This window comes from Amblyomma americanum, chromosome 1 (assembly GCF_052857255.1).
Source record: "Amblyomma americanum isolate KBUSLIRL-KWMA chromosome 1, ASM5285725v1, whole genome shotgun sequence".
NCBI lineage: Eukaryota > Metazoa > Arthropoda > Arachnida > Ixodida > Ixodidae > Amblyomma > Amblyomma americanum.
This window is the reverse complement of record NC_135497.1, coordinates 302,813,650-302,841,344: the sequence shown is the minus strand read 5'-3', so window position 1 is coordinate 302,841,344 and position 27,695 is coordinate 302,813,650. Positions and strand designations below refer to the sequence as shown.

Sequence of the window (27,695 nt, the reverse complement as noted above, 5' to 3'; positions counted from 1 at the left end):
CGATGCCAGCGCACTGACAAGCGCGCCCCTCTGGTAGCGTGCATGCTTCGACTCTGCCCTTGGAGTGGGATACGCCTCGGAGAGTTGTTTATGTGCTGTTTTCGTCGGTCTGATACGAACCGACATTCTGGCGAAGCCAGCAGAGTCGACACTACCGTTTGCCTAATCTGATGGAGGGACTGCGAAGCAGTACAAACCATTCCTGAATGCGAGTCGTAAAAACCAAACATCCAGCGCCTAACGAGTGAAAACTGTAGTCACCTGAAGGTAACGGTAATTTTTTGTCTTGTTTTATGCAAAAGAAGCATGGATCTGCAGTACAGAGGTACGAAACGCATTCATGGAGTGGAAAGAAACACTGTTTTATGCACCTTGTGCAACTGTATTCTGTTACAAATTTACGCGATGGTCAGGTCGAGCTGAATTTTGAGCTCAGTCGGCTATAGAAGTGGTGCAATAAGGAGAGACGTGTGTTCCTTACGCTAAAAGTGTTGTTTTGAGTATCAGAAATAAGAACCGCCCACTAATTTCGGACTGCTTATGGGATTTCAACCAATTTCTCATAGTTCCTGAATACATGCATTTTGGTCTCCATTATAACTCATGACCTGCATTGGGACCGTCACATTACTAATAACGTTATGTAAAAGTCACATTATTTTAAGCGATCTGTCCGGATTTAGAAAAGAGATGTTAAACCATTGGCGTGCAAGTCATTAGTTTTACCTATTCTTGAGTGTGGAATATTATGTGGGATCTATTTACTTCTGTTAATATCAATAGTATGGAAAGAGTTCAAAGGAAGCAGTGAGGTCTATCATTCATTAGTATGGCATTACGACAGTTAGCGAGCTTATGAAGAGAGCCCGTTTGAGGGCAATAGTGGACAGAAATAAGGTTGTTCGCTTCCGTTTCTTGTTTAAAGTTGCGAAAGGCAAATTAAAGAGCAAAACACACGAATACGCCACATTTTTCTCTGGTTACGCTACGAAACGTAGAAATGCTTTTACTCAGCTTACTTTTCGAAGCAAGAACAATGGTTTTAGATGGTCATATTTTCCCTAATCAAGACCCGAGTGGAACTGTTTTGACAGCAAGTGTGTCGAAGTAGACGACGTAGATAAATTTAAGGTGTTGATTGAACTCAGTCTGTGAAGTCGTTTTCGCCCGATATAATTTTTTTTCTAATTTACTCTAACTTTACTTCTGTGTTTATTATTTCATATATAGTACATTTTACAATGTTGTCTCAAACAGTCCAAGGCAATAGCGAGCGCTACTTGTGTGGAAACATTTATCCGCGATTCATTTTCTGGGCTCGTCCTTGGGATCCATGGGGCATAAAATATGGCTTGTGTCTTCGCGTCAGTATTGTTTGTGTGTTTTTTTTAGTGTGCTGCGGAACGGGTTAGTCATATTTACACGCCACTACGTTCTTGCCGTTAACTTTCAAAATAGACCGCATCGCCGCGCAAACAAACTCGATGGCCGACTCTGGCCACCTGCAGTCGAGTTATCCGCTGGTCGAGGTGTCGTGCAAGGACCGTGGCGTAGGCTCGCCGATCACAGCACCGTACGCCTGGGCACGTATGTTCTGTTTACATTCCATTTGGCGAATTCTATTTGTACAGACACGCACTGAAGCTGTCACTCGTACACCTTGCGAGCGAAATTTCGATTATCAAATCGTTTCGCAGTGCTTGTTCGGCACCCTTCTTCCGCGTGTCAAAGACAGCCATCGGGCTGCTAAATTAATTACATAAAGCTTTTCTCTCTCTCTCTTTTTCTTTAGAAGCGCGGATCCGGCTTGCAGTCTACTGGCTCGAATGGATATTTCAAGCAAAATTAAGGCAACTACATCAGAAATGGCCAATCGTTGAATCGCGTCCAAGCTTGCGATCGCTTCAATCAGCTCACGCTGACGATTTTTTTTTTCTTGGAAGTTATCGGTTGCATCCGCGCCACAGCCTACATTTCCGGAATATCGCAAACGAGTAGCGTCAGAGGTAGAAATTTGCGAACTATCATTACCCGTAGTTATGAACGTGAGCGGACTAATACATGGCCCGTTTACGACAAAAATGAGCCGAACAACTACACTCAATACAATTTTAGTGCGCTAGTACTAAGGCTAAGCACTATATATATATATATATATATATATATATATATATATATATATATATATATATATATATATATATATATATATATATATATATATATATATATATATATATATATATATATATATATATATATATATAAGGGGGATATGAAATTCTTCACGGCCACTGATTAAAAATATAGCAAGTTGGGGAAGTCCCATTGAAAAGCGTAAAAAATTTATTCAACGTTTCGACCAGGGACTGGTCTTTGGCAAGAAACTTTGAATAAATTATTTACGTTTTTCAATCCGACTTCCCGAACTTTATATATATATATATATATATATATATATATATATATATATATATATCGCATGCTTTCTTGCATGTAACGTGTTTGCGTGCTCCTGCAGTTATTGTGTGCACATACACACGTTGCGGGCACTTCAGCCTCGCTGGAACAACAAACTCGCCATACGACAGCGCATACGACAGTGTTGGAAAGCGTTTATGGCAACAGCCTATTCCCGAGTGGTAACAGCACTGCTTGCGAGTAGTCGCGGCTGCGCTCCCTGCGGAGGTGAAGAATCCAGCGTTTCCCAACACGACGACAAAGAGACGCCGGCGGAGGTGGCGTTATTCCTAGCGGTGACGCATCCGAACAAGTTTACGAAGTCGCTAGCGGGAACGCACTTAAGCAGAGAGACGCTGTACCTGGTTGCCAGTTGCCTTTTGCTCATGCCCAGTGAGCACCCCACATGGCCGTGCAGCTACCACCACGTGTGCGCAACAGGCATCCGGCAATCCGGTGCACGTCTGCCCTAGATCGCCTCCACTAAGTTAAAACTCTCTCTCTAACTTAACACGCTTGACCTACGTAGAGTACAACCGCGGAAACCGGCCAGCTGGCAGGATGTATACTGCTCTTGCAAGACCGTTAATGCAGCTTCTTTTTTTCTGCTTTATTAATGCAGCGGGAACAATCAAAATTTAGCAAAAAGGTAGTAGCTACGGCTCGCTACTACATTTTTACTAGTGGGACCTCCCTTTATTTTTTTCTTGTGTGTCTGTGAAAGAATAGGATAGCTGCAAAATTAATAGGAGAAAGGTAATGGATCATGCGAACCTCATGCCGGGCGCTTTGTTTTGTTTTTGTTTTTTTTTGCTCACTGTCGTGGGTTATTATTAGGCACTGCTGAAAATAGAGGCTCCCGCACTTTGGCCTTCGCGAATGGTTTGAGTGCGCCGTCCCCCGCTTCTAATGCATTCCGACCCTGATCGAGCGATACTGAAACGCCACTATTTCTCTGGCTCCACTCCAAGGAGAGCCGGCAGCGGAGTTTATGTGTCTAGAGGGTCTGGCCAAAGCATAAAAAAATGAATGAGAGGAAGATAAAACAGGAAAAAATCGGTGCGTCCCCACCGTCGCGTTTGCTGCGCATGATTGCTGCAAGTTACACGTATTTACGCGAACAAAACTGCGTGCAGCAAAGCAGGCGTTTGGACAAGTTGGTGTTCAACCAACACCAACTTGCCTAAACGTCTGCTTCACTGCACATAACTTCTTGTAGAGTGGGCTCTTTAAAAATAATGTGTGCATATATTGATTTCTCACGTGGTAGGAGAGAGAGATATCCCCAAAGCGATTTATTTAACGCACCTGACATCACGCTATTTTTATTGATGTTCATTGGTAACACCTATTATACCGCAAATGAAGCGTCCTCTCTTCCAACGGATGGGGAAGTTCCACTATCAAATTTTTGTTGTAGAAGGGGGCCTCTACAGCAGCGATGGTTTGGTGTCCGTGCACGCGCTGAAAACGACAGTAAAAAAAAGAAAATGACACAGGCTTTTAGCTATGCTTGTCTTTTCTTTTTCTTGTCGTTTATAGCCCTATTTGGATCGTTCAAGTATGTCCGACGTACTGGCCCCCTCAATCTGCCTTCTTCACCGCTGCTGTCATGGTAGCATGGCGGTAATTCACAAAATTTATGATCAGCAGACTCGGCATACTGGTAGCTTTACTGCTTTCTTTCGATGCCGCGTTCAGGTGCTGTTAAACCTTTTTCTTCCACCGTTTCGAACAGGCCGCTCTGTGAGCGCACTATCGTGGCATTTGAAGACTCATGCTTAGCACGTCGAGTCCCTCTCTGTGGTCAGGTCGCTCAGTGGCACCTAGAGGGAGGCAAGAGAGCAGTCGCTTTCTTTCACGTTTTACATTACGCATCGTTAAAAGTATGCGTAAGAGCAAGAAACTAACTGTACCAGCTGAAAAACCTGGTCCCACCTTCGTCGGGGCACACCGCAGGCTCGGTTAAAAAAATTGGAGAGCGCTGCAGTCGGCTGCATTGGAGAAATGCGAAAGCATTTGCGTTTGAACGTAACTTTGTTTTTTTTTGGGGGGGGGGGGGGGGGGAGGGGGAGTCATTGTTGTCCCCTGACGTGATCCTTGGATGACGTCAGCAACTTTTTTTTGCAAGTCACCGTTGTCTAACATCAGCACACATCCCCAACACACTTTACCGTCGTGCACACCAAAACGCGTTCACTTCGTGCAACTCTAACACGCTTGAACCAGCGACCCTTGGTGGCGTATGCGTTGCGTGCCCGCCTGGCACTCAGAGGGCCTGGGTTAGATCCGCAATGCCGGCGAATATCTTTTTTTCGAATGGTCATTTTAGTGCGGATACGCTGAGCCGACAGGTCCTGTACACGCCACTCATGAGATAAGAAATGCTCTCGCATTAATAATGCGAGCGGTGGTGTGACCGACAGCACGCCCAGCAAGTACCAGCTGTCGAAACAGCACAGTTTAACCCGATTCTGTCGACGAATGCCGTGGAAATAAGCCGCAACTCGGGCAGGAGCCCTTACGTCTTCCGCACGTCGCTGTGCTTCGCCTGCCTTGGCCGTTGCATACCTGAATTTGTTTCCGTGTCGTGCACCCAACGCTCGCCCCGCTTGAGGCTGCATGCACACCAGTGGGCGCATCGACATGACGCGTGTTGGGGGAGGCTGGGGGGCCCGCCGCGTGTGGAACGCGCAGCCAACCCCGTCTGCCTCCGCCGCGGCCTGGAGGAAGCCAGCGCTCACCTTCTTCTTGTTCCTGACGACGATGGCGTCGCGCACCGTCTCCGGGTTTCCCGGGATGGTGGAGTCCTTGAGGAGGCGCCGGATGCGCTCGTACACGTAGCAGATGACCAGCAGGGGCGCGAAGTACTGCGAGCACACGAGCGCGTTGTTGTAGATGCGCCACGCGCCCGGCGGCAGGGCCACGTTGTGGCAGAAGGGCCGCGTCCGCTCGCCCGTGCGCTCGTCCTGCACCAGGCTGACGCGGAGCGCGAACGCGTACGGCGCCGCAGCCACGGCCGACGCCACCCAGATGACGCCGATGAGGACGCGCGCAGTCAGGCGGGAGTTGAGGCGCGCCTTCAGCGGGATCGTGATGGCGCGGTACCGGTCCACGGCGATCGCCGTCAGCGTGAAGATGGACACGTTCACCGACAGCACCTGCGCCGCCGGGACAGGAGGAGGGGATTTTGCTTGCACCCTTTCCTTCTCCCTTTTCTTTCGGGAATATGGGCTATTTTCAAATGGAACTGTGTTTACGCAGCGTTGCACCTCTAATATTTGCGCCAGCGGTGTTTTAATATTTCATATAGTGCGAATTCTCGTAAGAATTAGCTCACAACTAGATACCAGCCACAGAGAGCTTTCAAATATCCACGTGGTAGTGTGGCGGCTGCAAATCGGACTAGCAGTCACGACTTCCCCCCCGCGCCTTCCTCCTGGAGATACCGAGAGAACGGGCTCTAGCCAACGGCATGGTTCCTTACTAAGCAACAATCAATTCCATTACACTTCGTTTTCAATGCACCTTGCTGGGTAACTTTCGCGCCTGCTATAAAATTGAGCGCCGCAAGGCACTGGCCGGTCAGCACCAGGCATAAGCACAAATTTTGGGCGTGAAAATCGAACCCTGCCCCGAAATACTCGGCAGAGGTCAAGCTACAGCGCCTACCACCTGAAAATGACTGTAATCTCCCACTTTTGCAGCACTTACATGAAAGCACAGAGTGGTGCTCTCATCGATCCGTGCTTTCATTTGAATGCACATGAGTTTTTGTGAGTGCTGCGAACTAAATTTAAAACTTTAAAATTTTTATCTTTCAAATTGTTTCATAATATATTTTATTCAAGAACTGCAATAGACAGAAAAAATATATATAGTCAACCCTGATTTTGTGTCTTTATACCGATAGATCATTCATTTAAAGTTAAAGAATACAGATGCCGGATTGACCTTTTTAAAATGTCATTTTTCCCCAAAACAATTTCGGAATAGAACAAACTGTCTGAGGAAGTAGTGTCCATACTATCAAATGATTCATTTTCTTCCATGCTGTGACAGTTTCTTTATTTTTTGTGTATAATAATTCCGTGTTCTTTCTATATGAATGTTATCTTTTTTTAACCATCTGCACGCGGTGGTATTTGTGTAGTTTTCCTTTGTAACCCCCCCCCCCCCCCCCCCCCACTGTAATGCCAGACAATGACGCTATGGGCATGATGATAAATAAATAAATAAATAAATAAATAAATAAATATATAAATAAATAAAAACCCTGGAACACGTGTCAATGGGCGGACGGCGGTGGGAGGTCCGGCGATGCCCTGCGCTCGACAAACATATTGCGCCATCTACCGTCGTTGTCATAAACAAAGGGAACAGGGCTGCGCGAATTTGCGGTGCTGCTATGGTTCAGCACTTCGCCTCCTGGATTACCGATGCGTTAAAACTTTCGGAAGCGCGCGTGAACTTTACCAGACCGCCGGACGCTCCAGCGCACCCACTATTCACCCTGCGAGTGTCATTACCACAAAAAGGGCATCTCAGAGGAAATGCATTCCTTCAAAATGAATCTATATTCTCCAATGATCGTTTCGATAAATATGGAAACGCAGGAGAAAAGACACTGAGCAGTTCCACGATCGGGATGAGCAAGGAAAACGCACCGCTTTTGAACTGCTGAAAGTGTTGAGCCAATTTGGGATAATTAAATTCGAGGCGGATGCGAACCAAATAATTATTCTGTTATCCTGTTCTTGAAGTAAAGCACGTATTTCAAAAACATTTGTATCGCTGAAGCACCCGGCATAATAAGAGGGGAAGAGAGGGGGGAGGGTAAACCAGCGGATTTTTAACATCCCTATACAAAATTAGCTTAACTCGCGATCTTCTTCAATTCTATTTGCGGGGTTTTTTTTCTCTCGTTACTTGTAAGAAAGGCAACCAGAAACAGATATAGGAGGCAGTGCACAACTGCTACGAAGTTTGCCCACACCTCGCTGCCCCGCCTCGGTTCTATTTCGTGGTCTCGTTGTGCATATAACATAGCTGAATATAAAGCCGAAGTGGTTTCAATATGGCTTCCTCCTAAAATAACGCACAGTCTGGACGCATGGTCTGAATCAGGAGCTGATGGAAGTGGCCATTGTAGTTGGAGTTTCATGTAAGCCTCTTTTTTTTTGTCTGGGGCAAAACTTTTTCTCAGTTAAAACCTGCATCCCACACTTTTTGGCCTCGGTGCATTCCCTTTATAAGCGGAATTAGTATCCCTTAAATTTAATAAAATGAGTGAAACCTTCGTTATCAGCGCTGTCATTGCTTGCTACTGCGATTTTATTGCTTCGCCGTGGAAACGGATGGACGCAAATACTGAGAATGCATTAAACAACACAATTTCTCGCAATATACAGAAAAAAATAACAGGCAACAACACATAGGTACGCTCCATTGGCATATACCCTAGCAAGTTCTGAAGTAAAGTTCTGGCCAAAAGAATACGGGGCACGCTTCAGCAGTCAAACTTCTCTTACTACTTACCTAGCGAAAGTTGGGAGGCACTTTGTACATATGCTATTGGATGCCACTTGTGCACTCGCATATAAACCTAATATACCTTCTTATTTAGTCAACGGAACATATGAACAGTTTTCAAACGCCGAAGCGTGCTCCGTATTACTTTGGCCGAACCTGCACAGTACATGGCATCTGTGAGCGTAGGTGTATCTTTCAGCCTTCCTAAATACTGTTAAAAGCTTCAGGGCGGTCGATCTCTCCTGAACTCCGGAATTCACAATTTTCTTGTCTCAGGTGAAATATAAAATATTAGAGTCGATATTCCAAACTTTCGGATACTCGTACAGCCCTACTGCACTGACAAACTGAAAGAAGAGCGCAACAGGAGGGATGACACTGTTGGCTCTCAGACGGCAACCCACCGAACAAAGGGCACCGCTTACAGCATTTAATTCCCCTTACAACCATCCTAGCTGAGAGGTTAGCATGCGCTGTGCCCAGTGACTCCATCCCCTTATACCATACGTAGCTTGGTGATTGGCGCAATTACTTTGGTAATGCAAATATATGTCAAAATCTCGAAGCTAAAAAAGTAAAGTAACCCTTTTCAGTCAGAAGCGGAAGGTTCGTGGTAATCTTACCTTCGCTGATTGTGCGCTTACGCAAACAGTACAATGGCAAAGACCTAACCCGCGTATCCTTCCGCTGTTGTTATTTTTTTATCGACGAGTACTGTGTCAACAAAAATTGCCCGTCAGTGCGGCGAATGACCGTTGTCTCTTTTTTTTCTTACTTGCACATAATCATGCTCACTAGATTAAAACGCAACTTTTCATAGGCCTTATTGAGCGCCGCCCTAAATTGTGATCCATTTCTTCAAGTAACCAAAAGAATTGAATAAGAGTTGTCACACGATTAGCCACAACAAGCAATTAAGCGAAAGCGCTAAGTTTCTAGCTTTGAACGCACAAACCCTAAGATGATTTCGAAAACAAAAAACAGCCTTGTGTTCTTATTGGTTTGTTTTACGACAGCCTTGTGCACCTAGATGTGCTTGTTCTTCCACTGTACTTTATTATGCTTCTTTTTTCTACGCAACTAGCTAAAAGAAATTCGATGTTTAAGCCTTGTATATATGCAATATTTAAATTTAAACCTCGCTGACAGTCATACAAAATTTCAGGTGGTGTAATATTTTGCAACGGCAACTTTGTTCTAGTCTTCTTTTTTTAAAACCGCAGAAATCAACCTCACAAGGGCTTGAAGAAACTTTTTTAAAAAGTAAACTTTTCATCCCATACGTACTACATTTTCGGAAAAAACACCGCTTTAGAACAAAGGAACTTCTTGTAATTCCTCCGCACTTCGGTATTCCCTACCATAAAGCTGCAGATACGTAAGGCGCCGAGCGCTAAACGAACAAATATTCGCTGTAGCATACTAGGCCCTCGTAACGCTTATATTGCAGCTACATTCCTTCCCATTCATTTTTATTCTTTGTGTCTTTAGGGATGACTTGCATGGCTTAGGTGTTGCAGGGAAATCCGATTACAGCGTGCCTTCCAATTCGGTGTCAACCGCGTGTCTGAAAATGCAGCGTTAAACCCCTTTGGGGAACTGTTTAGAAAGGAAGCGGATGAAGAAAGCCTCAAAGGGGCAATTTCTGAGCGGACACGGTTACCCGGGCCTTTATCCGGAAACTGGCGGAAATTGCTGAAGCGCGAACAGCTCCTGTCTCCAGAGGAGCAGCAGCAAGTTTTAAATTCGCGAAAATAGACGGCGGTGCGGCGTGTACAAATGCCTGGGGCAGAAAGGGGTGTGTGTCTACATGTCGGCAATATCCTCATGTTTCGCGGCCAACGAGAGCGCTGTCTTGCTTTCTGGGGCATTTCACTCTGTCCCGTATGTTTATTTCGTGTTCCGGAAAGTTACAAAACTGACCCGGTAGACATAAATAGAAGGGTGGTTTTTCGCGCTTAATATTGTCCGAAGTACCCGAAGAGAAGAAATCTGGAGCTATTCTCACAGCCGGGGAAGGCTAGAAATCGGTTATTTCCCGAAACTGTTCCACCGTCGAGGTGTTATTTTCGTGTTATTGCTAAGTCGTGAAGATATTTAACCACGAGCTCCGTTTTGTGATGGGACAGAAAATAATGTACTGTACAAACAAGTTATAAAAACTTGGTGGAACCTGATATTGTTCACCAGGTTTTCTCCTTGTCTTAACATGATCGTCATTCGTTACATTTTCGTGTTGCATGTAATTCAACTGTGAAAGTATACTTTAATATTTCACCTTTCAGTTGGAGAGCGGACGGCTTAACAGCGCTGTTGACGTAGCGCGCAATAAAAAAGTTTAAAATGTTGTAAAAGTTTAGAAAAAGTACGAAATAAATAAGATCAAATATAGGTCAGAACTGCGACAGAAATGACCTAGAATGTGTTAAAATTTATCATGTCCCTCTACTCGACGCAGAGATTAATCAGGATCGGACACAAGTTACTGAAGTATTTCTCTTGTGTACTTTGCCACACGGACACTGAAGCACTTAATTTTGCTAGGCAAGGTGGCTCCAGCCAAAGACCCGATTCGAAGGGAATGACCATCCATTCGTTCGTTCGTTCGTTCGTTCGTTCGTTCGTTCGTTCGTTCGTTCGTTCGTTCGTTCGTTCGTTCGTTCGTTCGTTCGTTCGTTCGTTCGTTCGTTCGTTCGTTCGTTCGTTCGTTCGTTCGTTCGTTCGTTCGTTCGTTCGTTCGTTCGTTCGTTCGTTCGTTCGTTCGTTCGTTCGTTCGTTCGTTCGTTCGTTCGTTCGTTCGTTCGTTCGTTCGTTCGTTCGTTCGTTCGTTCGTTCGTTCGTTCGTTCGTTCGTTCGTTCGTTCGTTCGTTCGTTCGTTCGTTCGTTCGTTCGTTCGTTCGTTCGTTCGTTCGTTCGTTCGTTCGTTCGTTCGTTCGTTCGTTCGTTCGTTCGTTCGTTCGTTCGTTCGTTCGTTCGTTCGTCCGTCCGTCCGTCCGTCCGTCCGTCCGTCCGTCCATCCATCCTGTGTTCTGAGGGTTTCTTCTAACAGGCAATGTACGACTTTTTCCGCAAGCAATGTATTGCCTTGACAAACAAGGGCTGAACTCACAAAGTGAACAAGGAAGTCGAATGCCTCACTCAGGGTGCTTGTCAATGTTTCGTCAAGGCGTCTTGTCTTCGTCTGGGCGGGGAGGCTTACCCTTGTTCCGTCATCTTCCGTCGTCTTCTCTTGTCGAAACGTTGGCAAGCCCCTTTTGCCTTCCCCTCCCTTGTTCACTTTGTGAGTGCCAAGAAACCACCTGCCTACCCTGTCTCTACCACGGGGCTAAACTTAGTATAACGGTAGTGGCTATTTCCACCAACGTTTGAGACTTTATCAAGTGGGTTTAAAGGGGCCCAGCAATATTTTTTGCCGTAAATAAACTCGCCCAGTCGTTACAGCGTGCTATCATGAGCATCTAAGCTAAATATAACACCTCCACACACAGAAAAGAAAGTAGAATCTGGCTCGAAAGTTGGCTTGCTCTTTCCTTCGACTTCCTAAAACTCACGCCCTCTGCGTGTAACGCGCTCACGTGTATAGGTTTCGAAACAGCTATTCGCAAAGTACCTTCTGGCGTCGCATTAACGTCTCAAAGCGTAGCTCCCGCTATACGATCTAGAATACGAGCAGGCGAAGTCCGGTCGCGCGGCGTCGACAGCGCGGCCAATCCCGGCTACATCGTTAGAAATAGCCACCTCGTGAGATAAACAAAAAGTGAAAAACAAGTGACGACATGATGACGTCAGCGACAAAATTTTATTAAGTGGGGGCCGGTGTAGGAGATCCTAGCTTTGAACGTGCTAGAAATCACAGGAGGAGGAGAAAATGAGCTAAGAGAGAGAAGCGTGAATTTCTGCTCCTGATTGCCCTGCTTTTGCAAAAGGCATCCCAAAAATTCTTGTTACAGGATATTTGTGATATAGCGACCTTCAACGCCGAATGCATACTGCAAATTTTTTCTAATGTTTCAGTGTCGCTTTAAAAGAGCTGTAATCGGCTACAAGTCAAGAAAGAATTAAGCGGCAAATCACCCTCAAAGGAGGTCCTACAGCCAATGACGTTGACCGATTGTCATTGCGTCGTGGTTAATCCCATCGCACCTGATAGCGTGACAACGCAAGGGTAAAACAGGGCCCATTGTACGTGTCAGAATCTGTACAACGCAAAGGGCAGGGAGGTACAAGGGGATTCATCAGGTATTCACCGTCTAACAGTGACGTCCTGACAATCAGTCAAAGCCATTTGGCGGAGAGCCTCTTTTCAGGGGCATGTGCCGCTTCTTTCCTGAGTTGCATCTGGCTAAATCGGTTTCAGAGAGATGCCCTAGTTCATCTAGGTGCATTCGAAAGACACGTTTTGGGATGGTACCTCCTGGGCAGAAATTAGTTAGCCCGATTTTTATAAAACTCGTTTGGGGAGCACAGATTAGGGAAAACAGGGTTTTACTTAAGAATGAAGGGCCGTAGATACGAACAGGCTCGTTTTCCTATAGTGCCAGGTTCTTTAAATGAGGCAGCCAACAGCACGGAGAAGTGACGGATAGAGGGCGCAAGCAATTATAATGACTCGCAACCTCGATTCGACGCCACTGCACCGTGTAAACGTAACTGCCATGCCTTAGCCTATTTCTTTTAACAAAAAACAAGCACCTGTTCCTCTCTCTCTCTTTCTCTCTCTGTCTCTCTTTCTCGCTCTGTGCGCAGCAAACGTAGTGAGAAATTATCTCATCACAGCTTGATATATATATGCAGGAGCGCCCTTCCGGGGGCTCCGCTGAGCCAACTCGTGTCAGTAAAATGTTGCACGATACTGCTGTCCGGCTGGGGGCCTTACACACAATTGTATGTGAAGTGCATCACGCGTACCTCTGCAGACGAGGAGATTTAGTATACCCTTCTTCAAAGAGCCGCCGCGGTGGCTGACTTGTTATGGTCCTCGGCTGCTCACCAGAAAGACGTGGGTTCGACCCCGGCCGCTGCTATCGTATTTTAGATGGAGGCGAAATGCGAGAGACTCGTGTACTGTTCGATGCCAGTGAATTTTAAAGAACCCCAGGTGGTCGAAATTATCCGGAGCCCTCCACTACGGCGTCCCTCATAGCGTAAGTTGCTCTGGGACGTAAAACCCACAAAAAACCAAACCAAACCCTCTTCAAAGAACCTTGGAGCACAGAGTGGCCGTCGGGAGCCTCTGGAACCGAAAAAGGTGTTTCAATTTCAGCGCAACACAAAACGCCCACCAACATGATGGTAAAGCCGTACAAAAGGCGTATCAAGGAGCTGGACTGTAGTCTGTGGTCGAAAAATACTCCCAGTGGGTTTGAGCCATCGTCTTGTTTGCCAGCTGACAGACATCTTGATTGTACAAAGAGCTCACTTACGTTCAGTCCAGGTTAATGCCGTAGCTGGAAAACTGAAAAGGCAGCGGTGTCACCGGAGTTGCGTGCGTGCGTGCGCGTGTGTGTGCGTGCGTGCGTGTTCGGTGCTTGTTCACTCTGCATAGAACAGTTGTAAAGTGTATTGAAGCAAAATTGAACATATAGACAAGCGTCATGTTTGTAAACAAAGGTGGCGCTGCGGTCGGCAGCGACGCGGGGAGTAGGCAAAACGCAGCACGCCTGCACTGCGCCAAGCGACGCTGCCTTCAAAACCGACTAGTGTATGCGAATATTTCTAAAGCGTGCGCGACGCTTGCGGTTAGAAACATTTTTGCTGATGCTCGGCGAGTAGTTCAGCACTTTTTCAGCCTGTTCGCCAGAAGGAATTAGCAGGCGAAGTGCTGCATCGGGTGCTTATCCGCTCCTAGTTGGCGAAAAGTAAAAGCGCAGCGCTACGGCGGGTGAAAGCGCCAGGTATGGCGAGGAACTAATCGTCCACAGTTCTCAACTTATGGGTGGATAAAGCATATCCGATTGCTAGTGCAAGATAGGACGACGTGATGCACGGCGCGAATCAGCTTTCTCACACGACGAACCTTGTAATATGCTCCCTATTTTCACCGAGCCGCTTCACTCCGGAGACCTTGTAAACTAATGAACACTACAGCTGCTTTGACGAAGTCAAATGTGATCGGAGAGCTCCACGAGCGCATGTATCGACGTCTTCCTCGAGCTCCAAATGAAATTTACGCTCACTCTGCTCAGCTGTAAAATTTTGCTTCTTATTTTAGAATTTTTTCATGTGTACGCATTCTGCATGATCGGAGTGGCTTTTGACGTGGAATTTGCTGCGTTCACCAGGTTCTGATCGAACTACAATGTGACAATTCAAATAATTTGGGAAATAACACTGCGCGACTTTCTCGAGATCCTAGCGTCATTGGACCGGTGTTGAAACGACACACGTGTTAAAATTTGCGAAAATGAAAACGGAGAAAAAACTGTCGTGCGTGCTGCTATATACCAGAGTCCGCACCTGAAAATGGCCTCCTGCTTTTTACTTACGATCCCAAGCACACGGAATATTGCGCCTAAACTTCTGCTGAGAGCAGGACAGAATGAGAACGAGTTGAAGGTGTTACTTGATTTTTACGCGTTTCACCACGCGATCGAACAGCAACGATGCGAAGTCAGAGAGAGAAATCAATTTATCACATTTTAATCCAGAAACGCAATTTAATATCCCAAGGGGCGAAACGAGCTCGGCGTAATAACCCACGAGCTCGGCGGTAATAATTAGCCGCGAAGCCGATCCGTCGCGCCGAACTTGTCTTGCTCCTCGGCCCCTGCCCGTCGCTTTCGCGCCTATCTGACTGCAATCAACTTGTGGAAACTTATGCCGCTTCTTTTCTTCTATATTGCGGCTCAACCAACCGCACCACAATTTGTCTGCACGCCAGGAATTATGCCCAAAAGCACGCAAGCGTGGTGCCAGCAGTGCGAAAGGTCCCACGTTTTGCCTACACAACGAAAGTCACTGCTGACGCCAGCGCCGCCGCATCTCTTTGACGTCACGGCCTGACGCTTGTCTATAGGCTCTGGATAAAAGCACATTAGGAAACACATGAGCCAAACTTTTTACCAGCTTGTTTACAGGTATGGGTGCTTTCGTAACAGTTCAGAAAACACGAGATCGTAAACATGGGCAACAGTGCACGCACTAAAGTGGGGTTCCAGCGGCAGTGTCTATCATTATACATGTACGGTACCATGACGTCAATTCCTTCAGGTCCTTGTACACGTGGTTTCACACTTTTGGGGTGGGGGGAAGGGGCGGAGGGAGGTGGAGGGGGTGGAAGGGGGAGCTCATGCAGCACGGTCGTTAGACTGGGGGCGGGTGTTCGCTGGCCTCTCTGGCATGCTGAGGCGTTTACGCAAGCAATGCCGTCATATCATAAAGATACTTTCTTTTCTTTTTCATTCTGCTGCGTCGCTTCTTTCAGTAAACACATAGCTCCTAAAGAAGGATTCTTATCTACTGATGTCAGTGGCCAGGTCTTTGTGCAATGTTCCGAGAAATCGCTGTGCCTTTGTTCGTATGGTGACACATCCTGCTTTTGCAGTATTTCGCAGAGGAAAATCGGGAAATAGCCAGAATTTATCAGTTTACCAGCTGATAGGTGCATTATATCAATGCGAAAGGTTTCCACTTTATGAAAAAAAAAGACAAAGCCATGGCTTAAAATGCGAAGAGCAGGATTTTAAAACCGAGCCAGAAGCACAGTTTATTTTCTATATGCCTTCCTGGTTCCCAACGCTGCCCAGTTATTCGCTTTGCCTGTTACACTGCCAAGAGTCGTTCCCTCAACACGGCAACGCATAGCGTCGGTTGTCTAAGAGAAAACAGTCATGTGAGCTAGCCATGACCGTTTAAAGTTTAAATTAGGGGGGTGCTGAGTTTTGTCTGAGTTATGTCTTTACCTTCATCTACGGTATATGGCAGGAAATATTCGTCCCTTTTTGGCTATACTTCCGAGTATGGCAATCTCTGAGTACGGATGCGGCTACGGACGAATCAAAGATTCGTTTTTGAAGCAAACGCCGCGCACCCCAAAGTGTCTTCAGCACTTCTTGACCGTAACTTTCACGTGGATGTCAATGACGGCGGGCTGCCTTGAGTCAAATTCTTCCTAGCGACGCGTAATCGTTTTCTGTTATTTTATGAAAGTAATGCTAGTGGTCGCACATGTGGAGCTGAGCAGCAGCAGTAATGCTCGTGCGGTTAGCTCAGCATACATATGTGGCGAAGGTTGCTCTTATTTCATGTCTGATCCTCCGTATCAGTCCGTGTGGACGGTCTCTTTGGCACTTTCGGATGTTGTAAACGCGAAATAAATCATTCCAGCGATAATCATTTTCCTGGGTTCTGAAACACAAAATACTCCGACTACTAAAACTCGCAATCAATACTTACGCAAAAAGGGGCCGAGGAAAAGAGCCGTAATGACAGGACAGAGCTCAAACTTCCAACTGGTTTTATTTTTGAGACAGTAGCTGATTTTTTACCCAAGAGTACTGATGGTATCCGGAATACACACGTGCGCACTCAGCAAAACTGCCGTCTTCTAAGATATGAAAGCGCGACGTTTCAACGTATCTAAGAAGAGCAAATCAAAGGTTGCTTGCAGCGCTTAAAAGGTCGCAGATGAAGATTATGCAAGAATTACACTCACAAACACAAACACACACAGATGCACAACTGCGCGCTCGCGACCAAACACACCCACACACACTCACATGCACACATGCTAAGAAGTGTTCATAGCAAAGCCGAGTCATATCTAGCTAAAAACCCATAACATCGCAAATGAAACAATTAATCAACACTGAAAGCGATAGACATCAAGTCAAAACGCTATAAGAATCTCACTTAATGCAACTAAAAAATCCTAGGCAAAAGCCAATGCTGAACAATGCAAGCAAATAAAGCGGCTGATCACACATGTTCCCCTACAAAGGTTAATTCTTTGTTCAGAGGTGCCAAGGAAGTTACACTAACACATTTTTCACCGGATTTTGTTATTAAAAAGGCATCAACGATTTTCCTTTGCACTTTGGTGTATTCCGGATACCACCAATGACTGTGATTTATCTCGGGTATAGATGCAGCTGTTGTCTCAAGATTAAAACCCAGTTGGAAGTTTGCGCTCTCTCCTGTCGTTGCGTCTCTTTTCTTCTTCCCTCTTTACGCACGTGTATTTCTTTAATGCAAAACGAACAAACTCGCCCAAACGAAACGGTTTACTAAACTTCACATACTGGCAGTGCAAAAGCGCTGCCAAAGCCGTCGTCCGGCTTTCCGCCCTGTCGTGTGCTTTGCATGCCACAAGCGGCGCTGTTCGCCGAAGTGTTCGTGGCGTCGTACGACGGCCGCATGACTTCGTCTGAGAAACGAACTCCATGCGCCGGTGCTAGCGAAGCGATGTGGCAATAAACGCAGATCTCGAGAGTCATGCAGATCTGACGGGATCGAACGACTTCCTAACTGAAGTTGCACCACCAATCACACCGTTTTATCTTACTTTACTTCCTCTCCCCCGCTTAGACACATCGGCGTCGCCCTCCCTGCGCGCGTGGAAGACTTCTTATTACGCCACTGAAAGAGCACCCTAACCACTTTATCGGTTCTCAGCATTTATAGCCAGTAAGAACTACCATTTCCAATGCTCGCGCTGAAATTGCGTGGCGGCTTTCACCCACGCTGGATGTAATGAACAAGAGGCTAACGGAACCACTGCGGTGAAGTGAACGTCGGCGAATTTGTCTATTGTGTGCGCGGCCCGCTGTCAGACGCGCGTTTCCGGGGGGAGGGGGATGAAAAGAGCCCCCCCCCCCCATCCTTTCCTCTATGCCCGGCCCCCTGAAGCGCAAGCATGTTGCTCGGCAAGCTGGCGACGAGACTGCGTTACGAAATTGCACCATGTACGCCGTTATAGTTGCTATAACCGGACTTGGCGCCAACGCTAATGTTGCAATCTCGACGCTGCACCCTCTCGAGTTTTTGATGAAACCTCCGCCCCGTTGGGACGGAATACTAAGGAAGTCGTTGGCTGTGGAACTGAGCGCCGATTTTCCCACTAACATAAGGAGACACAATGCTTTATTGTCCGCCGAATTGGTACTGCAACTCCAAGAAGTGCGCGCGGTAGCGTCCATCCCTCGTTTTCGGCTGCGTCTCCCTTCCCGTTTCCCGAGCGGCAGCCACCCTGACGCAGTGATGCACAGAGGAAGAAATCCAAAGGGAGGAGGCAATTGACGCACGAGGTTGCGGTTGGCTTCGAGCGAACGCATACATGCGTGTCTCTCGACCGTGACGCAGCACTGGCATTTTCTCTTTATTTTATGTTCCTATTTTCCGTTTACTCGCGCAGCAGCACTTCCATGTTTTTTGACCGCCTCGTAGATTTTCCGTGAAAGGGCTTTTACTTCTACGCACCGAGTGCTCTCATATGACTATATCACCAGCAGACACAGTTGTCTTCGCTTTATGTTTTCGCGTTTTATGTTCACTTGTATAAGTTTCGTTGAGCTAAGGTACATCTTGTTCACTGTTCAGTTTTTTTTGTCGATATGCGATGTCTACGCCCGTGCTGAGAGGATAATGACATACTAAGAAAACTCTAAGTGTTGTTACATGTTTAGCAGGGCACCATACCTTGCAATGGAACGATGCATAAACCTCGGTGCCCACCCGCAATCTCTTACCGCTCCACGCGACTGGAATTATTCAACTCGGCCAGCTGCAAGCAATAGCTGTTCGGCGGCTGTAAGAAGCCTGTAAACTTGACCAGGGCTCCTAACGCTCTCTGTTGGTGCCAGTGCACCAGCAGAAAGCGTTCCCTTGAGCCCTGTCCTAGGGAGGAAGGAGTGTAAACCGCATCAACGAGCGACAGACGACGTTTTACGGATATCAGACGTTTACAAACACTCTAAGAGAAAATTATAGGATCGACGGCCTGCCAAGCTGCGACAGCGCAAAGGAACGAAAACTTAAGAGTAGGGAAAAGAGCTCAGAGGTCGACGCTCGTGCTCCTGCCTTTGTTTTCGTTTTTTTGCTAAGACGCCGCAGCAGGCAGGAGGCAAACATTCCCTCCAAACGCATATGTCAGCAGGGTGGATACAATAAAACGGCGCAACTGAGGCAATGTTGATGCTTGCGCAATTTATCACCGTTCTAGAAGGCAGTGAAAAGGAATGGGATAGCGACGTATACTTCTACAACTGGCTGAGGCGCGTCCAAAGCGAACATGATGTCAACGTACGAAGCCCGCAAAGACGAAGGGCTCGCGAAAGTAATGCAGCGCAGAACAGCACTAGATACAGGTATCCACACGGCGCACATCGTACACGCTCATGGTTAAATGCGAAGCATAACGCGCTTTGTATGGCCCCCTGCTATACACTGTAGCGTATTCGAGAGGAGTTCTGCTTAAGCGACTTTCAAGAACTGGTATGTCACGGCGCACTGCAGCATTTTCGAAACCACTTCGGCTGCGCCCGAGGTGTTCCAGGTCACTTAACGCTAGGTCGCTCTGCTTCAGTGCACGGCTCCTGTATATTGAGACCTGGTGATGAAAAAAAAAAAACCTGCGCGAAAAATGAACGATCAATACCGCAGCGCTGTACAGGCGTTACCCGTACTCCAGCGTTTTACGCACGACATATCTGTTAGTTCTGTTTTTCTCTTAGTGGTCTACGGCCCTTTCCTCCTCAGTTCTCAGACGAAACGTTGACCCGAACTCTGAAACGTCAATATTAGATGCTAATAAAGTTCGCGACAATAAACTTCAATGCAATAAAGTTGACTACATTCAAGTTCTAACCATAAAAGCACTCCCGTGTAAAATAGAAAAAAAATTCTCATCATATTTGAAAAGGTTGCGCGCAGGCCGCTCGCACACATAAATTTTTCAAGACCGACCACTCATGGCCAAGCTGACGGCATCTTTAGAATACGGGCACAGCATCAAGTGCACGCGCGCACAATTTTCTCCAGGTTCATTCATACTTTTGATTTATATTGCGTGCATCAGCAGCCCATCTCCAGCGTTAATATTACAGGAAGATGCTGGTGCCTCTCCGAAAAAGTCAGCCAGCCCGCTCCTGCAATATGCCTGTGCGTAAAGCGCCCTCGAACTGGGAGCGGCTTCCTCTCCTCACGAGCTTAACCTGACCAGCGGTGTGTCCGTCCACCGCGGCGAAAGCGCGGTGCTGGGATTCCCTGACCTGCACGAAGGGGCAGAAGGCGCACATGAAGCGTGGCAGCACCCATCGCTGGAGCAGAGCCGCCTGGAAGTGGAACGGGATGGAGAAGAGCCCGATGATGATGTCGCTGATGGCCAGGTTGGCGATCAGGTAGTTGGTCTCGGTGCGCATGCGGCGCGACGTGGCCACGATCCAGAGCACGAACGTGTTGCCCACCACGGCCACCAGCGAGATGGCGCCGTAGCAGATTGACAGAATCACGATCACCTCCACCGGAACCTTGTACAGGCGCTCTTCCACCGTCGGGGATGCTGAGGCCCCCGCCACGTCGGCCACATTCCTCGGCGGCGCAGCCCAGCTCACGTTCAGCGCCAGCGTGTCCCCCTGCCGTGACGAGTACGGCTCCAAGTCCATCGGGCGACTCAGCAGCAGCGAAGAAGCCATTTCTTTCCTTTTTCGGCCTGCCCTTCCGGGTTACACGTGATAGACGAAAATACGAAATTAAAAGAGTATAAATAGCATCGATTTTGTTGCTGCTTCGTCTCTAAACGCAGAGTTCAACGGTCCTCAGAAAAAGAAAGTATAAGCACAATTCGCCAGACAGTTTCAAGTCCCTGCACAGCACACCTACGACTCCTTGTGGCGTCGTCGATGTTGCGTTTGTCTCAAGTTTCTTCCGAAATGAGTAAAACAGCACTGACTTCGCTGCTGTTGTCCTACAGGTTCATCCGAGCTCACTTCGAATGTTCGTCTCTGTAACGCACTTCCTGAAGTTGACCATCAGACGCAATCGATGAGCCGACTGCAACTGTGCTGTTGGCGCCGCATCATTTGCTCCTTCGTCCTCTTTTAGTCACCCACATTCCGCGCGTCGTTTCATCCCGTTGCGGAAGAGGTGGCTGTTCCTTCAGAGCATCCGAAAAACAAAGTCCTAAGCTCTCGAGTGGGGCGACACGAAACCTTTCCGCGCTGTTTCCCGCACCAAGCGAGAGGGAAGACAGCGTACACGGGAGACAAAGGCGTGGGGAGCTCGGGACGTATCGCAGGCGGGACGGCCGGTGATTCGAGGCGCGCGCTTCCGTCGTCGTCCGGTAAGGCGGAAGAAGTTCGCGGGGATTCGAAAGAGAGGGCAGAGAACTCCGCGCCCCCGACGCTCGCCTCTCGGCCGTCGGGCGTCTTCTGCGGCCCGAGTCGTGCGAAGTTCGATGCTGGCGGCCCGGGTCCGAAGCCACGTGACGCACGGTGCGCGCGCGCGCGCGCTCGCGCTCGAGCGCAGGGCTGTGTCGTGGTGGCGCTCCGCTCCGGGCCGGGTCCCCGCTGAGCGCTGGCTCGCCTTCCCTCAGTCCCGTTGACGCCTCGGCGTCGACGAGGCGTCGTTTTTCGCGTCAGTCACTTCGCAAGGGCGCTCGAAGCGTGCGGGCTGAGCTGAGGCCCGCTTCCTGCGCGCGATACGCGCCGCTATCCGTCATGACCCCGCAACGACAGGGGTTTCCTCGGCTCACTGAAGAAGCTCCCTCGTGTGTCCTCCATCGCGTGCGGAGCGTTAGGCGACTGTTGTTTACGTCGTGCATTGAGTGCTGCATCGCGAGCGCGTAGGTGCGAGATATCGTCAGGGGCGTTCGGTGCGATGCCATCGACGGCGTGACGAGGAGTGTGTCATGCGCCGCTTGCTCCTGTTGTGTGCTGCGTGAATACATGCCTATACAGCTATATAGCTCTTGGAAGCTATCTAGCTATATAGGTCTTTCGTATGGCTGCACTGGTGCAGTCCTCGGGAGGTCCTTTGAAGATATGTTCTATGTAGGGCGCGCAGCTTGGCTAGCTGCTTCAAGCCTCACTAAATAATCCCGCGCGTAAAGACGACCACAAGACGAGCGTACAATGATGGCTATAAATTAGCGAAAACTATCAGACAAGCAACATATTCTGAGTTCTTCGCACCTGCAATATTTTACTTCGGTAAGCGGTGCCACGTGGAGGAAGAGACGGACGACACACATATCCCGCATCAGTATAAGTTTATTCTCTTTCTTTATGTAGGTGTTTTAATCTAAGTAAAAATTATGTCGCGCTCTGCTTTCTGAAATCAAAATGTTTTATTTTGAGTAAGAATACAACCTGATATGAATCTTAAGACCACGTAACCCACGTTGAAGATTTATCGACCCATGATGTTTGTGTTTGTGTACCAACTAATCCCCTCGAGGTCAGTTGCAAGAAAGAGATTTAATGTATCACGTCTTGGAGACGTAAAGCGGATAGTGATTAGCAACATTTTTGGTACTTGTTATAACGTGTTTGGAATCCTGGTGCACTTATGATTGGCCTGGCAGTTATTAAGCGCATGCAGGTATGCGGTATTTGCGTGAAACTTGTGTAATTTTGCTGCGCTCTTTCTGCCTGCTGCTGGCAACCGTTCTTCCTGCGTCACTGTCTCGTGGCTGTATTTTCAAGCAAAATCCCTTAGTGATTCATGTATTGGTTTCCTAAATCTTCCTTTTTTTCGTTACTTAACGACTCAGCACTGTAACTAACGATGATTGTCGTCCAATACATGCAGCAGCTTTTACCGAGGAGATATATGAAGTTTAGCTCTAGTCTATTGTTCCTTTTGCTCTAGTGACGGCATTGCTTCATGTTTTGATGCCGACGCTCATCGCAGCCTTAAACCCTTTAATGACCCCATTATGAAAGAAGCAAAAAATAATAATTTCCTCCTCATTATGCTTGCTACTGTACCCACGTTCGAAAGCCTATGTCAGAGATTTGTTAAATTTCGAGGGATAGATATGCCCACAATTAGCAGATGTCAGGTTCATTTTGTACAACCACTCTGAGTAGTGTTTGAAAGATCAGCTCCAAGGCCGCCAACGTACTCGAAGGTTCAGATACCGTAGACAAATTTTCATCCATCAAATGTCTTGCCATTCTTCGCGCAAAGGCTGCCACAAAGCGAGAGACGAGGAGTTGTTGAACGCTGGCCGGGATTCACACATTACTGCCTCCTTTTTCTTCGCACGGCTTCCGCATAGTGACTAAAACACTTTCATCGCAAAGCGCTGGCTAGTAAGGGCATGTCGACATCCAACGTTATATGCAAGCTCCATGTAGTAACTACAAAAAGGCGCGTAAGCAGTATGTCGCGAATGCGCGACACTGGGTGTTAAATGACTAATATGCGTATGCAGCCTTCACGTTCGCCACGCTGCTTAGTCCCTGGGGAGAACAAAGGTGTAGTGAGCGTCGTTCCAGCGTTAAGTAGTTGCGATGCTTCTTCACGCCTTCGCCGTTGCGCACCTTGCCTCGGCCGGCAGTCAGCACCTCATTACGGCATTACAACTTGGCGTTCGCTCGACCGTACGTATCGTTGATCGTAATTGATTCGGGTGCCTTCGTCACGACGTGAGACGTTGCTCGCGTGCAGCCGTGTGTTCAGGGCAGTACCAAGCACTCGAGGCCGTTGCAAAGGCCCACGTATTGAGCACCGATACTGGACATTCTCTCCCTTCGTATGGTATTGCTCTGATAAAATAAATCGAGCATCGCACCCAGCCCGGAAACTACTGGCGCTGAAAGAGAAACGAAAGAATAAACCATTTCATTTGAACGCCGGGAATTAATGTTCAAGACCTAAATTGGCAAAATAAGGAGTCTCTGTGGCGGAGGGGCTTAAACCGACAGTTTACGCTAAATCACGTTAAGACAGACGAAGACAGTCGTTTAGCGAGCAGCCACGCGCATTCCTTGTCCTCGAGGGTCACTCCCCGGTATCACGCTTGTGCACGGGTTGATTTCTTCTCTTTCTCTCTGCTCTCTTGCTGTCGGTACATCTCTACGTCGCACTGAAACCCATTTAAAGGGCTTCGGCAGCCCACCTAAAGCCCGCCTGAGGGCCATTCAAACTGGGCGCGCTCTATGCTTCACTGCCTGACGATTCAAAAAAGATTGCGCATCATGTTTCGCTTGAAAGGATATTTCTAAGCGCTACGGGAGGTCACAGAGCCGGAAAAGATAACAGCAAAGTGCTACTTTCTGTATTTTTCTAAAGAGCACACCTTGTTAAACAGCTGGGTTTTGCGATTTCGCAGCGCCTTACAAGCTCGCTTCTGCAAACAAGCCTACATAGAGGGTAGCCGATTTTGTTTGTCCACGCAATGTTAAGTACAAAAAGAAAGAAAAGTATTGATCGTGATCCATGCTTCTCTAATTTCGCTCAGGTGTAAGGACAACGTCATTCGCGTAGTATGGTGCATTAGCTTCTTGTGCTGCCCATATGTATACCCTGCTATTGTTGGTCAGCAAGCGGCTAAAGATATAACAAACAGATTACACAAAAACGGATAATCTCGTCAGGAAGGACTGGCAACGTGATCTGTAATAAGCCGAAAATGATACGATTTACAATTTATTTCGAAGCACACGGCTTGTAGCCTGTGTGCAACATACCTCATCTTTGACCGGACGAAGCAGTTTACACAATATTTACATTTCAAACACATCTACAATATTTCGCTGCCGTCTAATGAAGTCAGATAGTCAAGCCCGGATATACCGAACCTGGATGTTTGGAATTGTTTGTTATATCGAACACACAGATTATCCTCTCGAAAACTCTGCTTAAAAGTACGGGAAAGTCGCGCTGTATATTGAAATGCAATTTCGCCGGCCGTTCGATATATCAAAATTCGCGCCGCTCCCCTGCAAGTGGTGCTTCGTCTAACAGCGTTCTTGGAGCCCTTTCCGCACGCGGAGACGGATCGGCTGCGCGGCGTTGGGCACAGCGTGACGAGGTGAACGTGGGGTGTGTTGAGGGTGGCCTTCGGCCTCTTGTACTCATTTTTCACGCCACATTTTTTCAATGCGTTGAAGCCAGCCTAACTTACTAAAGACTATAGTTGTGGCCTTCGCGTGGCGTCCTTCGCTGCGGAAGGCGTTGAGGTAAACAACTGTACTTTAAGTTTAATGTGAGATTATTTTATTGGTAGTGCACTGGTAACGTGAATAAACATTTTATTATAGGCAGTGGGTCGTTACAAAGCATCGTCCGCTGCGGCTTCGTTGAGAGGCAGATTAGTTCTAGCAGTGCGTAGCAGGGACGCCTCAGGGCGGCACATCGCTTCAAGAAGCGCGTCACTAGCGCGAGTGCACTGTATTCTCGCTTCTAGGTAATAAATATACTTGTGCATTGTCATTTATTATATATCTTATCATCGATATTTGGTACTATTTCGCGATCCTCTTCGAGTTCTATATATCCGTGTTCGACCGTAGGTACGACCGGCATTATCACACAGGCCCTGTATTGCCAATGGCACTGAAAAAGTATGTGCCAACAAAACACAGCTTCAAAATTAGCAATACTGGCAGTCAATGCGGAGTGCTGTGACATAGCCGCCAGCCTATTTATGAGCATTATCATTTTTAATAGTGTTTATAATGAGTATTAATTATCTTTTTACGACATTTTTTTATAATTAAACAAGCGTTTCACGAGGCTTATTTTCGTTCAAATCAGCCAATGTGTTCCGAGAACACAGAGAACAGGTTTTCTTGCTGTCTGCTCTGCTCTGTGCCGACCCGTTGCGCTACGCGAGACCATTCTGAGAATATGAGCAAACAAAAGCTTTTCTCCCATTTCGCATTTAGAATAATACTTGTGTTTAAGAGGAAAGAAAACATATTTTCACGTTGACTGCGTGGTGCGAAACACGAGTTTCAGACTCCTGGCGAGCTCCTCAGCTATCACCAACTGGCCCGAACGATACTCTCCATCTGAGGAAACAGAGCCTTCACATTCATTGGAGAATTCCGCACGGCTGTGACAGTGCGAGCGGGCTACACTGAACAACGATGAGACGTGGGTTCGATCCCGGCCCCAGCGGTCGAATTTCGATGGAGGCGAAATTCTAGAGGCCCGTGTACTGTGCGATGTCAGCGCACGTTAAAGAACCCCGGGTGGTCGAAATTTCCGGAGTCCTTCACTACAGCATCCTTCACAGCCTCAGTCGCTTTGGGACGTTAAACCTGAACAAATCATAAATCATGAACAACAATAAACAGAAGCGAAAGAAAAGTCTTCTACTCGATGCTTTCACTGCCTTTCCTTCTTCTTCTTCTTCTTCTTCTTCTTCTTCTTCTTCTTCTTCTTCTTCTTCTTCTTCTTCTTCTTCTTCTTCTTCTTCTTCTTCTTCTTCTTCTTCTTCTTCTTCTTCTTCTTCTTCTTCTTCTTCTTCTTCTTCTTCTTCTTCTTCTCCTCCTCCTTCTTCTTCTCCTTCTTCTTCTTCTCCCTTTTCTCCTCCTCCTTCTTCTTCTCCTTCTTCTTCTTCTTCTTCTCCCTCTTCTCCTCCTCCTTCTTCTTCTCCTTCTTCTTCTTCTTCTCCTTCTCTTCGGCTCAGCGGAGCCCTGGAATGAGGGCCGGACCTTGCGAAGACGGGATCCGGGATCGCCTGATATGAAGACGACGCGGATCCTGCGGCCGCCGAACTACGCAAATGTTCAATAAAAGTTTTTCACTCATTCACTCCTTCTCCTCCTTCTCCTCGTCCTCCTCCTCCTCCTCCTCCTCCTTCTTCTTCTTCTTCTACTTCTTCTTCTTCTCCTTCTGCTTCTTCTTCTTCTGCTTCTTCTTCTTCAGAGCACACCAAAAGGTGCGTCCCTCTGCTATTCAAAACTTCTGTGAACTTTGAACTACAAAATGTGAGCGCAGTTCCAATATCAGGAAGGCGCAGTTCCTGATTATCGTTGCGCAAGAACCTCGCAGCGTTTACTACAACCAACGTGCCCGCTCAGCTTTCAGCGAAGCTGTCAAGACGTCATGACAACGTGAGCGTGCGTAAATTCCTCCTTTTTGTGCAAGCCTGTTTGCACCTATGAAAGCGGTTGCGGAAGCGGGCCCGCTTATTCCCGAAACAAAAAGAATGCGCTCGCTTTACTTCCCTCCGTGTTAAAAAATAAATGGGTCATTCGCTGAAACAATAAACAGGAAGAGAAAAGAAAAAAATGCCTTTAGAAGTTGCGAAGCTCTTATCTGTTCCTCCGTAGCCTGCACAGAAAGTGCTCGCCCGCTTTGTCTCCGCAAAATTCGCAGAAAAGCATTGTCGCTGGTTCCATGATGGGTTGAGATTTTGCCGTCTCTGTGGAAAAAAGGCCATATAGGCTTGCATTTGTCTGCACCGTGAAGCGTACGTCATTCGTAGAAGAGCAGATTTCGGGAAGCCGGCATGGCCTCGTGTGGAACGAGACAAGTCACCCCCTTTGTTCTCGCCACACACTTGCTGATTTGAACAAAAAGAAAAAAAGAAACTCGTGAAACGCTTGTTTAGTTTGCAGAAGATTGTCATAAAGAGATCATTACAATTCATTAAAATAATATCAGAAAACGTTTGAGAAGGTGTTCATGAACAGGTCATACGCGATGTACAGCTCTGCACATTGGTTGTCTCTTTTGCAGCCAGCCTCGGTGGCTCTGCTGGCTCTGGCGTTCGGCTGCTAATCCCAATGTTGCTGGTTCGATCCCTA

At 47.4% G+C, this 27,695-nt stretch overlaps 1 protein-coding gene across 1 annotated transcript in view; it reads right to left on the bottom strand.

Moving 5' to 3' along the window:
* The window catches only part of LOC144115305 (tachykinin-like peptides receptor 99D), a 98,478-nt gene extending 77,118 nt beyond the window's left edge, over positions 1-21,360 (bottom strand). The window contains exons 1-2 of the mRNA XM_077649641.1: positions 20,199-21,360; positions 5,205-5,621 (exon numbers count right to left, since the gene is read on the bottom strand). Of these exons, the coding sequence (XP_077505767.1) occupies positions 5,205-5,621; positions 20,199-20,621 (840 nt within the window). The 5' untranslated portion in view covers positions 20,622-21,360. The remainder of the gene's footprint in view (positions 1-5,204; positions 5,622-20,198) is intronic.
* Between the last annotated feature and the right edge of the window lie 6,335 nt (positions 21,361-27,695).